Here is a 16,248-nt window from a genome sequence, read left to right as displayed (position 1 = left end):
AGCATTTATTTTCATTGTTTTACATTTTCTTTTATTTTCTGTGGGGAGCCCCATTGGCACACTGAAGTTATCTTACTGATCAAGTGCCATGCTACTTGAATGTCAACAGTCAGAGTTCTTTATATGCCTACCGGGGACCACGAGCCAGTACCTGGTCCCCTCAGAGAGGTGCAAGCAGCAATGGTCCATGGACAATTTAGATTTAAAGTACTGCATGGCATCGACCAGGGAAGGCACCTAGAACGGTAGACAAATCAAAATGGACAACTGTACCCCTCTACTGGCTCACCCTACCCCCCCCCATTCTCTTCAGCCAGTTCTTTGAATGATGAAAGCCACAGAAAGGAAGGCGGGAGTGTGTGGGAGCCTCTGGGGCTCACCCAGAAACTGTTGTTTCATTATATTCAACGCTGGTTTTCTGTGGGAAACCCTGTCGGCTCCCTGAAGCTAACTACACAGAGGGAAAGAAAAACAGGGCCACACCAGGGAGGCGGCAGCACCGCAGGTTTCAAACCTGCGATGTTTTACTTGGGAAATGAATAACTGGTTAACTGAAGTGCCACTGCATTGATTTTTGAGGTTGTACTGCATACCTGGGGCCAGATTCACCAAACAGTTATGCAAGCACTTACGAACCTGTACATCTTTTCGCGATCTTTGGCGGCTTTGTTTACAATTATTAAACAGTTAATGAGCTGCGAAGGACCGGGAGGCTGTTTATAACAACAACAGTTGATTGGCAAGTTTTCATGCTTGTAAACTGTTCAATAAATGTAACTAAAGCCATCAAAAGATTGAGGAAAAATGTGGACGTTCGTAAGTACTTGCGTAACTGCTTCATGAATCTGGCCCCTGGGCACTGCATATTGATTGGCTACAAAAATCCAAATTTATATAGTTCAGAATGTAGACTTTGGGTATTTTGTGGATTGTATGTAGTTATTCCATTTATATCGCGGTAAAAAACTTATGAAGGACTTGTTTGGCGGGGAGGGGATGAAGGTGTCAGCATGTTCTTCAAGCAAATTTTAGTGTATATGCATTTATTGCAATAAATTTTAACATAAAATATTTTTCTTACAGGGTTCTCCAACAAAGGATACCTCCTTAACAGATGACTCCATCTCTAAGGATAAGAAGAAGAAGAAAAAGGGTCTTCGTACTCCAAGTTTCCTTAAGAAGAAGAAGGACAAGAAGAAGGAGAAGGAGGCTGCACACCAGTAGCACCCCTCACCCCAACTCCTTCACTGACTCCTGTCTCTGGTAGACCAATGCTGGTGAGATGCATGCAGGTTCTCCTGTTTGTTTTACAATATATTGTTCAAGGCATTTGTTACCATTTTGTTAGCTTTTATCATTGTTCATTATCCATATCACAGTTGCATTTCTCTTCATTTTCACTGTTCATTTCTTCAAGAAGACAGTTGAGAACGTCATGCTCACTTCATTCAGTAATGAGAATAGTTTTTAGGACAAGATTTAGTGGAGCAGCTGTCCTGTGTTGGCGTGAAGGCTGCGTTGTTGCACGCTGTCTTGCTCTCACATATCAAGTCTCGACTTCATTTACTATTATTGCTCCTTGAATCCCAACACTAGTTCAAATTTAGCATATAATAATCTTTGCTATAATTTTGCTTGTCTAATTTATCATCCTTGTGTACTTGTCTTTTTTCCAATCATTATCTACCAGGATTTTCCCATCTAAAGTGAGTATGCTCTTAATCATATATTCACTAAAACACTTTTCTTTCTCAAGTCCAAAAAGGGAATATACCCTGTTTGCATGTTATTTATGAAGACTATCAGACAAAGGTGTTTAAGTGTTTGTAAGCTATTATTTGTTCTCATAACAATAGAAATTAAGTGATTAGCTATTTTTCATGCAAGTCTCTGCTTTTGATTTAGAAAACATATTCAGTGTTAAAGTTTATATATTCAAATATTGTGAGCTCCAGTATACTGTATTGGGAAAACAGCCATTTCACAATGTCTTCATTTGTAGGTAAAATAGTCATTACAGTATAAACTCATTTTTCTGGAGCAATGTGCACTAGTTAATGTCTAATTAGGCAAGAAAGCTAGATAAAACTATTTTGTTACATTACTGTAGCTTCTATTCACTCAACAGTGAATGGGCACCTGGTTAAGCGATTTGGCTGGTCATATTCCAGGGAAAATTTAGGATTGAGGACTTGCTCGAAATGCTGTGCGTGCATGTGTGTGTGTGTGTGTGTGTGTGTGTGTGTGTGTGTGTGTGTGTGTGTGTGTGTGTGTGTGTGTGTGTAATTACCTAAGTGTAGTTACAGGATGAGAGCTACGTTTGTGGTGTCCCGTCTATCCAGCACTCTGTCATACAATGCTTTGAAGCTACTGACGGTTTTGGTCTCCACCACCTTCTCATTTAACTTGTTTCAACTGTCTACCACTCTGTTTGCGAAAGTGAATTTTCTTATATTTCTTCGGCATCTTTGTTTAGTTAGTTTAAATCTATGGCCTCTTCTTCTTGAAGTTCCAGGTCTCAGGAAATCTTCCCCTATCGATTTTATCAATTCCTGTTACTATTTTGTATGTAATGATCATATCACCTCTTTTTCTTCTGTCTTCTAGTTTTGGCATATTTAATGCCTCTAACCTCTTCTTGTAGCTCTTGCCCTTCAGTTCTGGGAGCCACTTAGTAGCATGTCTTTGCACCTTTTCCAGTTTGTTGATTGCTTCATAAGATATGGGCACCATACAACCCTGCATATTCTAGCTTTTGGCCTAACAAAAGTCGAGAACAATTTCTTTAGTATTTCGCCATCCATGTATTTAAAGGCAATTCTGAAGTTAGAAAGCGTGGCATAGGCTCCTCGCACAACGTTCTTTATGTGGTCCTCAGGTGACAGTTTTCTATCTAGAACCACCCCTAGATCTCTTTCTTTATCAGAATTCTTTAAAGATTTCTCACATAATTTATACATGTATTTTGTGTGGGGTCTATGTTCTCCTATTCCACATTCCATAACATGGCATTTATGCACATTAAATTCCATTTGCCAAGTGGTGCTCCATATACTTATTTTGTCCAGGTCTTCTTGAAGGGCACGACAATCTTTTAAGCCTTTTTTAGGTCCAGATAGATGCAGTCAACCCAACCATCTCTTTCCTGTAAAATCTCTGTGGAAACTGATAGAAACCGAGTAAATTCAATACACAGGATCTTCCAGATCGAAAGCCATACTGTCTGTCTGATATTATATCATTTCTCTCCAGGTGTTCTACCCATTTAGTTTTTATTATTTTTCCAATATTTTCACTATTACACTTGTCAATGATATAGGTGTATAATTGAGGGGGTCTTTCCTGCTGCCACTTTTGTAGATTGGAACTATGTTAGCATTTTTCCTATGTTAGTTCGAATTTATGACTGCTCAAGTTGAATAAAAATTCTGGTTACTGAGATTTCTTGCAAATTAAAACAAGAATAAATTTTATTTTTTTTACCATTTTTTCGATTATCCCGGCAAAAATTCAGCAAAACTCGAATGGGGCGGGTATATATAATTAGGATTATGAAGCATAGAGAGTTCAGTATTATGAAGGATTTTCCTTATGTTATATTTAGAATTTGATAAATTATTACAAACTACCAGCACATAATTTTTTTTAATTTAGCAAGTTAATCAGGCTGAAGTACAGTAAACCTTTAGACATGTAATTCACTTGGCATTATTAATGTGTAGTGTTAGTCTGAATCCCTACTTCATCTTTCCTGAACCCCTACTAGACTCCACACAATTCCCTTAATTGCCGTGTTCCATGTCCAGACTTGTAGGTCCTAAACTACTCTTTAGTAAATTTAATAAATAATAGTTTTGCTTACCAATTTAGCCTTCTTGCTGAAAAACTATTCTGATGTTCATTAAGTGTTAATATTAATATACCTTATATATTAATAATTTGCAGCTTTGTTTACAAAATCCAATAAACTAATTTTAGATATGGATGCTGTGTATTTTAGTTTTCCTTGATGACATCACCACATGCACATTGCCGGAAGCAGACTTTGGGTTATCCCTTCATCTTTTTAAATGACAAAATGTGGGGCATTTGCTTCCAGTCTAACTATTTTCCTACAATTTCTAGGTCTACCTCTTGACCAGCTTCTGTGAACATTATGGATTTCTGTCTCACAGCCTTCAAAGTCAGGCTCCTCATCTGGAACATAAATTCTTAACAGCTTATTCCAGGCCTATTTTATGATTTTCCTTTATCTCCTGCTGTGTGTTTTACCACTTCCCAGTTACATCCATGAGTATTTAAGTTTCATGATTCTTGATGCTCTGCTGTGCTTTTCAACTCATTATCTTGTTGCCGAAGTATTCTTTGAGTAATGGACTACAGGAAAGTTTCAATTAATTTTTTTTATGCTCTAGGTTTTGCAGCCTTATTTACAACATCACATGGAGTTGTTTGACTGCCATTAGGAGTCAACTCAGGCTCAAACTCAAACTTAAGGTGTTAATTCTTTCTTTGATAACTTGACAATAAGGCACACAGTTAGGTTAGGTTAGGTTAGGTATGAAGGTATTTCCTGTTTAATCCAGTCTCAGCAGCATTATAAATCTGGAAGTTGTTTAACATCTTCTCATCCATGTTAATTCATGTATGTTCAGTTCACATATGTTTCTTCATTGTTCAAGACTGTCTGCATCCTCACATGAAATTTCACTAAATATCTCCCTACTGCAAATGGCATGCTTATTTTTAAAACCAGTAAGCCAGCTTGGGCTACCATTGAGGTCGATAATTACAAAGGGAGCAAAAATCCTCTCGGCATCAACTAAATCTGGCTCCCACAATCAAAGCACATGGAGTAAATTTCTGTATAAACCACTTGTTAACCAATCCATCGAAGCCCCTTATGCTTAGCTTCCCTAATAGTTTTCTCATATGAAATACTGTACTTACACCAAGACTTTTCCTATTAGTAACAAACTTCAATAGCTTTCCCCCTTACTTTTTTGTGTCTGAAATATTGTTAGTCCCATTGGCAAACTTTTGTACCATGCTTGCCACAGTGGGTCCTCATTCTAGTTGCTCAATCAATCTCAACTTTTCAAAAACAGTTACATTCTTCTTTTTCCTCTTATCCACTTTAACATAACCAGTAGCATACTAGACATTTCCTAGTTTAAATAAGTGAAACAATAACACACTTGTAGCAATGATCAACCTATGTAACACGTGGGAGAAAAGTACACAAGTTTATGGACCAGAGGGGTATGCAACCTCCTAACCCCAGTCCCATAGGCCTTAATTTGACCAAATATGTTACATTAAATTGAAACTGTACAGTATGAAATTAATTGATAACATTTAGAATAGGGTTTTATTTTATAAATAATAATTATAAGAGGGTGTTTTCCCTGCAGTCTTTGAGTATGTGCCAACACTGAAGCTATCCAGTTATCCAAAACCATTTACTCAACTTATCAGTTATCCGAATAGTAATCAGGATACAGGTAGTCCCCCTACTATGAATGCGTTTTGTTCTGAAAATGTGTTCATATAGCATTTGTTCAAAAAGCAGAATGAGATTTTCCATCGGCGCAATGCTATATATTGGGTGATGTGTTCCTGGACCACAAAAAAATCTTCAAAAACCAATATTTTTAGGACATTCTGTATAAAAAACACAGCACATTATTTACCATGAATTATGGAGTTATCATGCTTGTCAAAGTTAGCTGTTTTTGAAGAGTGAAGTGGTGTAATTTCATGAATAAATAAATGAAAATACTTGTGTACTGCATTGGCAGTCAGCCATTTGTAATTCATCTCGAGTAAACACCTCCCCTCACTTCCTCCTGGCATCAGCCATTGACCCCACCCCACCAGACAGGGTAAACTAACAGGGCCGGATTAAGACCTTTAGAGGCTCTAGGCACTGGAAAGATTATGGTAAGATTATTACCTCTATATGAGCCTAACATGTATGAATACACTCTGGCTGCCTGTCTCCTGAACACACTGAATTATTACTAAATTATTATTAAAGCAAGCTGAGGTTGCTCCGTGGACCATATACTTTGCCAGATTTAAATTCTGTTGTATTCCCAAGGATAAAGTACATTATTAACCTTTTCAAAATAAGTTAATTTAATTAATGTTAATATTGTTTAATTTGTGGGGCCACATTTTCCATGGCCCCTGGTTCAGCTGTACCATGGTCCATTGTACATATGGCAATGGAAAATACCTGTGGGGTCCCTCTTTACTTGAGGCCCTAAGCATGTACTTATTTTATTTAATAGTTAATCCAGGGGTGATGTAAACATGATTTGGTCTTGTACAAATCATGAATTTCAAGAGTCAATGAAAATTGTGAGAGCTGCCATTTGTAACATTGTCATCTTTCCAGAAACATCAATCCCATAAAGACTAACCACACCCACCCACCCACTTCTAACAAACTTCTGACAGGCTGGCTGGCTGACTGCTGACATAACATAACAAGTTCTTGTCTGTCTCAATCTCCTGCCTCCCTCCGTACCATCCTCACACACCAGGTCTCACCCCTTAAGGTCACCCACCCATCCCCCACCCCAGACACCCTCCCATCTCCTCCCCCGACACTACAATCTCCACACCCCTCAACCACTTCTTGGGTGGCTTTTTACACATGGAATAACAAGTGAGATTGACTGAGAATGCCTGCCTGTCTGCATATGCCTGCTATACAACAGCAATGGCAGGGAGAATAGGTTTAGGAATCTTGTAACCAATGACTGTGGATGACAGGCATCAAGGGAAAACAATGACACAACTAGTCTGCCACTGACACTAATTGTGCCGTCATTTACATGTGAAGTTACCTTGCTCTATTAAGGCTTTGAGAGTGAAGAGGAGTAGCTCTTTATGAGAATGATCACAATACTGCTGACTGGGGCAGTGTGGTTAACAGTATGACACTAGTGGGTCATGTGAATATTTTGACTGATTTACATATATACTATAGCGAATTGAGACAGTCAGGAACTAGGATGGCTGTTTGAATATGAGTGTTCATTTAACAGATGTTCTTGTAATCTGGGAATTCCTGTATAAAAGAAACATGCCAGAATCAGATTTCAGATGGATAGTGTGAAAAGATGCATATTGAAAATCTGAATAGTGTTTGTTACCCTTATGTTAAATTATTGTACTGTTATTTGAAGTACAGTAATAGATATCATAAACTTTCCTCATGCCAATTGTTATTGATCAGAATTATATATTTTATTATTTTAGTACTGTTATTGCTATCTTTTAAATACTAAACATTATCCAAGGAGCCACATACCAAAATCATTTAAATGTTCAGTTAGAAATTGTGAAGTTTACTAATAAAAATGTTAATAATTTACGTTTTCTGCAGACACTGCCAGAACCTGTAGATAGCAAAGAAGAATGTGTTGTGGGAGCCCTTGTGTGGTGCTGGTGAGAGACGTGCTACCGCTGACATTGTTCATCGGATCCAAGACTTGTCATCTTAAATCTTTAGTCAGCTTGTCTAGTTTTCCATGCTATCTGTTTCCTGTACTCAATTTTATTGATAAGACAATGTTAGTGATTGAAAAACTGTTTTATTTTAAAAATTTTAGTGGTTACTGTTGTAGTATAGTTAAGATTTTTATTTATTTTTTCTTTAAAAATCAAATTTTAAGTTTGAGAATCAAGAAAATAAATGCAGTTATAGCTTTGATACATAAATTTTGTTATAATTTAGGCTCTCTATTTTAGACATTATTTTAGTACCAGATTTCTGCAGCTGGTCATCAAATCTATATCTTTCATTAGAGTGCCTCAAGTCAAGTTTTAGATGCTGATGAACACCTTTGTCACTGCTTGATGTGAATGTTTGTGTGTGAATGTGTGCGACTTGCTAATCTGCAGAAGTCTTAATGTGGAGGAACAGTACACCAGTGATGTATGTAATTAATGCCTTGGTTGTTTCTTAATGATACCCACCTGCTCTCCAATATGTAGCACAGTCTCCAGGTCAATTTGTGCTAATTTCCTGCAAAACTATTGCAGTACAATCACAGATTCCCATTTCCGGTGTCATGGGATAATGTGGCATGTGAATTTGGGATTTATTAATGACCTCCGTGATTTTATTCTTTTATGTGAATGAATGAATGCACACCAGCCCCATTTTCCTCCTACTCTTGTCCTTCCATGGATAGTTGTTGGGTCAGCAGTCTCTCGTCTCACCCTAGCAAGTCTCACCATTTGCACCAAATGGTTCACATGATGAAGAGAGACTAATGGTTGGCTCTTTGATCTTTTCTACCCTTACTTGGTTTTATTTTGGCCTCATTAATGAGTGCTAAAAGAAATTATCTTTTATGATCTGTTTTGTGAGTCTGACTCCAACTATTAAGAATGGAAGGACCATAGTATCAGCTGGGGATATCCTATGACTTATAATTTCTATGTTAGTCAGCATTAGTAGACCCATTGCTTATAAGCAATGAGATCATCTTTGCTGCTATATTTTCATCCTTCCTGTTAACCTTGTAACTTGTGTCCAGAAAAAAATATTTGTTGATGCAGATACCTGTGACTGGTCAATGCTTGGGTCACCATTTGCGTCGCCCAGCTGATGTCTTAATCTAGTGGCCTTGAATTCACTCAGTCTGCCTATGAGCAAAGGAGCTCAGTAGAGTTATCAGATAAGGAGAAATTGGTCAAGTTGACTTTATTAATTCCACAAGTTGAGACACTCAGCTGGGGATGCTGGAGGTTGTTGTAGGACCACATTTGTCTTCTCTTGCTGCTAGAAGGTGGATTGTTTTATTGGCTACACATTCATTTTTTTAATCACAGCTTAGCACTGTTTTATATACATCTGTATTATAGCATCTAAATAAATCATTATTATTATTATTATAATTATATGAATATGCAGGCAGCTGATTTTAGCTTGTTTTGGAAAGAAAATAAAATGTCCCAATTTTACAAATTCTAAGTCAATGTTTTTTCATTCCATAACCTACTGTATATAATTTTATTAGTTATTTTAAAAGCTTTATGTATCTTAGAGGCCTTATACCAATGACATACAGGCACATATATTGTTTTTGGAGGGGGTTCAGGCCTAGAAAATAATAAATTACTCACTTTTCCAAAAGCCTATAACTTCAGAAAAATTGCTTTCTCTATATGGTATAATGTTTTGATTAATCTGTTCCACGAACTTTTATGTTCATACAGTATGGTGAGGCTTTCTAGAGATGTCACATTGAAATCAAAATACTGTACAAAATATAGTTTCTATGAGTTAAATCTCATAGAAACTCATGAGATTTAGTTTCTCATGAGTTTGGATAGGTTGTAACTCATTACAACCTGTCTATCTCCGTGGTTCTGTCGTGGCAGATCCAGCATTGGTTGAGATCAAATTGAATTTGCACTTTTTAGCAGTTAGCTAAAACTGTGTTTCAGGGAACGGAGTCCGGCTAGACTTCGAATGGGGAAGTTTTGACCTTGGGCATTCTCGGGAGAATCAGCAGATTTGGATCTTAAGTGGAGAGTCAAGCCCAAAAGAGAAGCGACAGAACACTGAGCATACTGAAGCGATAAGGGTACCTTTCTGGAATGAGGTCAAATGAGTATCGTCGACGAAGGAATCTGCTGAGTGTGGAAGAAACTCGATAGTATGCCACATTCAGTGGATGAATGCAGCTTCAGAGCTGCAAGTACAGTACGTTCATTTGGACATTGGTGGGTCAACGCGAATGGACTGACCGTCGAAGCCTAGTGACAGTCCTGACCAATGAGCGTCGGAAATAGTAATGACTGTCTGTAAATCCACAAGGAGTGGCCATTGAAGAGGCTGGTGAAGAAACGACTAAGATCATAGCAAGCAAGTGCTCTTTTTGATTTTCGCCTTCAAAGAGGCAAGAGGAACGTCAACTGTGACCCTAGAAAGATAATGTTTTAGTTGACTGTGCCAGCAAAGCTGTGAGCACCCATTTGTTGACATTAAACATTTCTATAGTAACCAGTGAGATGAGCAAGTGCAGCAGAATTTAATATCTTTGGTGAATACAGTGAACAGACTGGGACGTCACCCTGCATGGAAACTGACCCAACTAGTGAAGTTGGCCATTGTGATATCTTCCATGGCAGTGAATCAGTGCATGGGGCTCTGATAATAAGGCTGCCTGGAAAAAGATACATCCCATGGAGCGACAAAGGCCTAAGAAGTCAAGTGTTGACACCAGCTTTGGACGCCCCACAGCGAGCAGCCCCCTGGTGCGTAGAGAGAATCGGCGTTACGTCTGCATTACCCAAGGAAGGGAGAGGATACATGTGATGCCAGGAAACACCCGAGGATGTGGTGACAGAACTTTAGTGAGCTGGCGACACATGGTAGCTACAAACCACTGGAGATATAATAATTTCCTACCTAAGTAATCTGTCCTCCCCTTTTCCTTGTTGAGTAGGTGTTCCTAAGGGAACTTGTAGGAATTTTATTATCATTCATTCAAAAATAAATTATATATATATATATATATATATATATATATATATATATATATATATATATATATATATATATATATATATATATATATATATATATATATATATATATATATTATATATATATATGTCGTACCTAGTAGCCAGAACGCACTTCTCGGTCTACTATGCAAGGCCCGATTTGCCTAATAAGCCAAGTTTTCCTGAATTATTATATTTTCTCAATTTTTTTTCTTATGAGATGATAAAGCTACCCATTTCATTATGTATGAGGTCAATATTTTTTTATTGGAGTTAAAATTAAGGTAGATATATGACCGAACCTAACCAACCCTACCTAACCTAACCTAACCTATCTTTTTAGGTTAGGTTAGGTTAGGTAGCCGAAAAAGTTAGGTTAGGTTTGGTTAGGTAGGTTAGGTAGTCGAAAAACAATTAATTCATGAAAACCTGGCTTATTAGGCAAATCGGGCCTTGCATAGTAGGCAGAGAAGTGCGTTCTGGCTATTAGGTACGACATATATATATATATAATATGAATGAACATGCACCCATTATTGATTGAGCGGCCATTGATTGCAGACTTGATTGACGCTATCCAAGACAAATTATTTATGTATTTTTGTCAGTAAATGTTCCTTTAGTTTTAAATGCTGTGTTTATATGAGCCTTCATTACCGTTATGCCATGTCATATATATATATGAAAGCCTGACAGTAGAGTACTGGCTACCGAGTACAGGAATAAAGACTAATGAAATCAGGAAATATAGCCTCATGTTTAAGAGGACTAGAGCAGAGATTTCAAGTCATTTCTTCCAAAGGGGAGAACCCCTTTAATCACAGGAGTAGCTGGATAACCAGGTGACCCAAAGTAGACACCTGCTGCTCTACCTCCTGCTCTCTAGGGGCAGAAAGTAACCTATCAAGTCCACAGAAGTGCTGCTGGGTCCCTGTACTCGCCTAGTGGAGTACAGGGTGGTTTGCGGCTGGTGTACACGGGTTAAGCGCCAACTTCTTCATGAGGAAAAGCAAGTAAAGAGCCGATAATAAGGATACAGTACTTTAAAGAGAGCAGTGACAGTGTGTCACTGGTAAAGCTCAACGAGGCTCTGCCCTTCTTTACCCGTGACAATATGCATAGGAAGCAGGAGGCCAAACACAAGGTACCAGCTGGGAGAGGAAATCCTTCAGGAGTCAGGGAGAGAGAAAGATCTGGGGGGTTGATATCACACCAGACTTGTTCCCTGAAGCCCACATGAAAAGGATAACATCAGAGGCATATATTAAGCTGGTGAACATAAGAACTGCCTTCAGGAACTTGTGTAAGAAATCATTCTGAACCAAGTATACCTCATATGCGAGACCAATACTGGAATATGTTACTTCAGGCTGGAACTGGACTACAGAAACCCATCACACAACACACACTACAGTGTGTGTTGTGTGTGTGGGGCAACACACCTGCCACACTGCACACCCCATGCACCCACTACAGGCTCCCATCTGTTATGTCATGATCCCCAAGCAAGGCTCGTGTAGAACTTTCCCCATAAATCAGTGAACCTCCTGGCCTCAAATATTCAAATATATTAAAAAATATTCGAATATTCAAAGTTCAAAATTTCTAGGATTGAGTGAAAGTCTTAAGTAAAATCCTCCATTTACTGGGGCAAATTTATCTACATGACACAGCTTATTTACATAAAAACAACCTAGAACATGTAATCACGCAAGTTAACATAAGACAAATCACAGTGTGTGTGTGGACACTGCCATTATGGAAACCATCGGAGTCCTATTTCCCAAGCCATTCATTATTCAGATGTCATTCATTCAATGATCCAAGTCTATTGGTAGGGTCATTGGTCTTGTGTTACAGGTAACAAACTGTGTGCTCTTAAGGTTAGCCTATCTCCTTGACCTTCCTCCTGTCGCTGTAATTGTTGGTGGGAAACTGCTCTGATAAGGTTAGGTATTGGCTACACACACACACACAACTCATGGGCACTTAATGGAACACAGCCTTGCTCTATATTTTCCAACTTGCATTGTCCCTTTAGTCATGCACCTCCTTGTGAAATGTCACGATTTTCAGGACATTCATGTCGCTTGCTTCCCAAGTGTCCCTTGTCATCATTTGTAGAAACAAGATAGAATCCATGATAGAATACTTAGCAAATCCATGCCTTTGAAATTGCTTGCTTCGTGTGCTTTTGTTCTCTTTTTGGCATCATCAGTGATATTTAGCACCATTTGTATATCCAGTGACATGATGGCACTACATAATATTCAGGGACCAGATTCACGAAGCAGTTACGCAAGTACTTACGAACCTGTACATGCAGGCAATGAGTCACAATAACGTGGCTAAAGTATGTTGAACAGACCACACACTAGAAGGTGAAGTGACGACGACGTTTTGGTCCGTCCTGGACCATTCTCAAGTCGATTGTGTCGTCGTCCCTTCACCTTCTAGTGTGTGGTCTGGTCAACGAACCTGTACATCTTTTCTCAATCTTTGGCAGCTTTATTTACAATTATTAAACAGTTAATGAGCTCCAAGGCACCAGGAGGCTGTATATAACAATAATAACAGTTGATTGGGAAGTTTTCATGCTTGTAAACTGTTTAATAAATGTAACCAAAGCCGTCAAAGATTGAGGAAAGATGTACACGTTCGTAAGTACTTGCATACCTGCTTCATGAATCTGGCCACAGGACTTTGTGCCTTCTTTTGATAATTACTTACTTTGTACTGGCGAATTCGTAAGCTTCATCCTAGAAATTCATGTACAGTATAAGCATGTTAAACAGGCTAAACAGAATGAGAGAAGGGGGTGCTCCATCTATTCTGGATTTAGTTTTTATCAGGAGAGAAGAGGTTTGGCATTCAATGCCTTCCTCCACGGGCAAGTGTGACCATGTAATGTTAAAAATCAAACATGCAATGTGTCATAATCTAGAAGCGAAAGGGAAAATCAAACGGTTGAAAAACTTTCTTTCAAGAGAGGAGATTGGAAAACTTAGCAAGCTTTTTAATGAATTTGATTGGAAAGGTCTGTTGTTAGGTAAGGAAGTAGAATGCCAATTTTTTGGAAAGGTCTGTTAGGTAATGAAGTAGTATGCCAAATTTTGTGAAATATATGACAAAGGCACAACAAAATTTATACCAAAAGAGAGATGCAAAACTAGAAAACTAAGACTGGTTCAACAGAAATCAGAAGACAAAACAAAGGAATCAATATAGAAGAGATCTAACCTTCAAACATATTGGCAAAACTAACAAGAAACGACTACACAGCAGTGTGAAGAGACAAAGACAAGTCATAAAACAGAACTAGGTCTTTTCTATTAATTTATTAAAATCAAGCTGCATTCAGAGAAACAGATTCACAAGAAAGAAAAAATGTGTGAAATATTAAATGGACAGTTCCAAAGTGTGCACGCGCAAATTGAGGTTTTCAGAGAACCACCCACAATGCCAATTTCAGAGAACTCCACAGAATACATAAGAGGTGTCCTGACATGAAGTACATAAAAACTCGAGGAAATAGGAGAAAACAAAGCGGTTGACCCAGATGGAGTTTCACTTTGTGTCCCGAGACCATTCACACCTGAACTGAGCATTTCATTCAATTAATACAGTATTTCAGACATCTTTATGTACAGGAATCATATGTACAGGAACAGATATATGGAAAAAGGCAAATATAGTTCCAATCTACAAAAATGGTAGCAGAGAACACCTTCCAAATTATAGATCTATATCATTAACACTTGGTAGTCAAAACTTTAGAAAAATAGTTAAAATCAAATGGGTAGAACACCTGGACAGCAAAAGACAATAACAGACTATTATACTATAATAACAGACTAGTATGGCTATTGAACAGGAAGACTGTGTAACAAATCTACTTACTTTCTATGACAGAGCCACAGAGATCTTACAGGAAAGAGATGGTTGGTTTGACTGTATTTATTTGGATTTTCGATTAAAGCTTTTGACAAAGTCCCACAGAAGAGGGTATTCTGGAAATTGGAACATACTGGGTGTTGACATGGATGAAAAATTTTGACAAAATTGAGGGGGGTAACTGAAGAGTGTATCAGACTGGAGAAATGTTACTAGCGGTGAACCACAGGGTTCAGTTTTTGCACCAGTAATGTTCATCGTCTATACTGTATAAACTATACCAGAAGAAATACAGAACTACATGGACATGTTTGCTGATGATGCCAAGCTATCAAGGAAGAGAGAGTCCTAGACAATAGTTATGTCCTTCAAGATGACCTGGATAAAATAAGTGTATGAAGCAACACTTAGCAAATGGAATTCAATGTGAATAGGAGAAAATAGGCCACATATAACCCTCAAATTATGTGGAAAGCATTAAAGAATTCTACAAAGAGATAGATAGGGTGGTTGTGGATAGTAAGACTGTCAGAGGAAAACACAAAGGACATTGTGCAAGGAGCATATGCTATGCTTTCCAACTCCAGCTTTTATATACATGGATGATATAATAGACATTATTCACGGCTTTTGTGAGACCATTACTTTTAAATTTGAAGTATTTTCCCAGTACAACTTTCTGCTAATTTTCAAAAACATAATATTCCATACTGTATAGCCTGTACACCATTCTGTTTAAATGTAGCAGTTATTCTCGATACTGAAGTATGCATATGTACTTCTGAAATAAAAAACGACTCCAGGGAATCCCAAACTTATGACAGAGATGAGCTATTTTTCCATTGCAAGCCAAACACTACTTCCCATAGACGTAATGCTATAAAGGAGAGAGAAGTTCCTGATGCACAAAAAATGCCACATTTAACAAAATTTAAAATATAAATAATTCATTTTGTTGGTGACAAGAAGCATGCGTATATATATATATATTAGGCATGTATCAAGGTCCTCCACAAGGCTCAACTACTGACCTTCCCCAGGATACGACCCCTCAACAGGTGCCTAATTCACGAGTACCAATATACTGCTAGATGAACCCAGGATCCCCAATTGAGAGTCGAGAATGAAGGCAACTGTACTGCGAGACCCATAATATGTGTAATAAACACAGGATACACTTACCTTGAATGTTGAAGTTGCCTTGCTTAGCGGATACAATAATTACTGAAGCTGAGATGGTACTGTTTATTCCATATACATGTACAATCTGCGTTAATATTTTTTTCTGTGAGTGTCTTATTAATATTGTAGCAACTATATTAGAAATAATGTAGGAGCTGCTTAAACATTCCAGAAACTATGTACTACAATGACATCAAGCAGTTTCCCGTCATGCAACGCATGAGCATTGCTCTAAACCGAGTCAGATGGACAGGGATACAAGGTCAACTGACCACAGTATCGGGAAAGTCGCAACAGCTCGGCCAGAAGTACCACCACCTGTGATCTACCTTAACCAATAATCTCTCAACATAGCAGCAGCAACACCACCTCTTACCAGTCTTGGTCTCACCAACCATGACCAGTCTTTACCACCACTGGCACTCCACAGTAACACCTTATGGCTCGCCCTGCCTCGATGCTGTCATGTCCTACAACAACAACTGCTGTAACCATTTACATCACATGTACATCTAGTTACATATTGTGTGTGTGTGTGTGTGTGTTTTCCAAACGTCATTTTATTTCCAATGTTATGGCTTTTCTTTTATCAACTATGATTTTGAATCCGGGCAGGACAGAAATGGTTCGCCACAT

General features: G+C 38.1%; 1 protein-coding gene across 1 annotated transcript in view; it reads left to right on the top strand.

Annotated features, from left to right (window-relative positions):
* Positions 1-9,000, top strand: part of LOC123754349 (adducin 1-like protein hts) — a 153,107-nt gene extending 144,107 nt beyond the window's left edge. The window contains 2 exon segments of the mRNA XM_045736662.2: positions 1,084-1,277; positions 7,400-9,000. Coding sequence (XP_045592618.1) covers positions 1,084-1,224 — 141 coding nt within the window. The 3' untranslated portion in view covers positions 1,225-1,277; positions 7,400-9,000.
* Positions 9,001-16,248: the final 7,248 nt, after the last annotated feature.

Source organism: Procambarus clarkii, chromosome 18, assembly GCF_040958095.1.
Source record: "Procambarus clarkii isolate CNS0578487 chromosome 18, FALCON_Pclarkii_2.0, whole genome shotgun sequence".
NCBI lineage: Eukaryota > Metazoa > Arthropoda > Malacostraca > Decapoda > Cambaridae > Procambarus > Procambarus clarkii.
The sequence above is the reverse complement of the archived record's forward strand: the minus strand, read 5'-3'. Positions and strand labels throughout refer to the sequence as shown.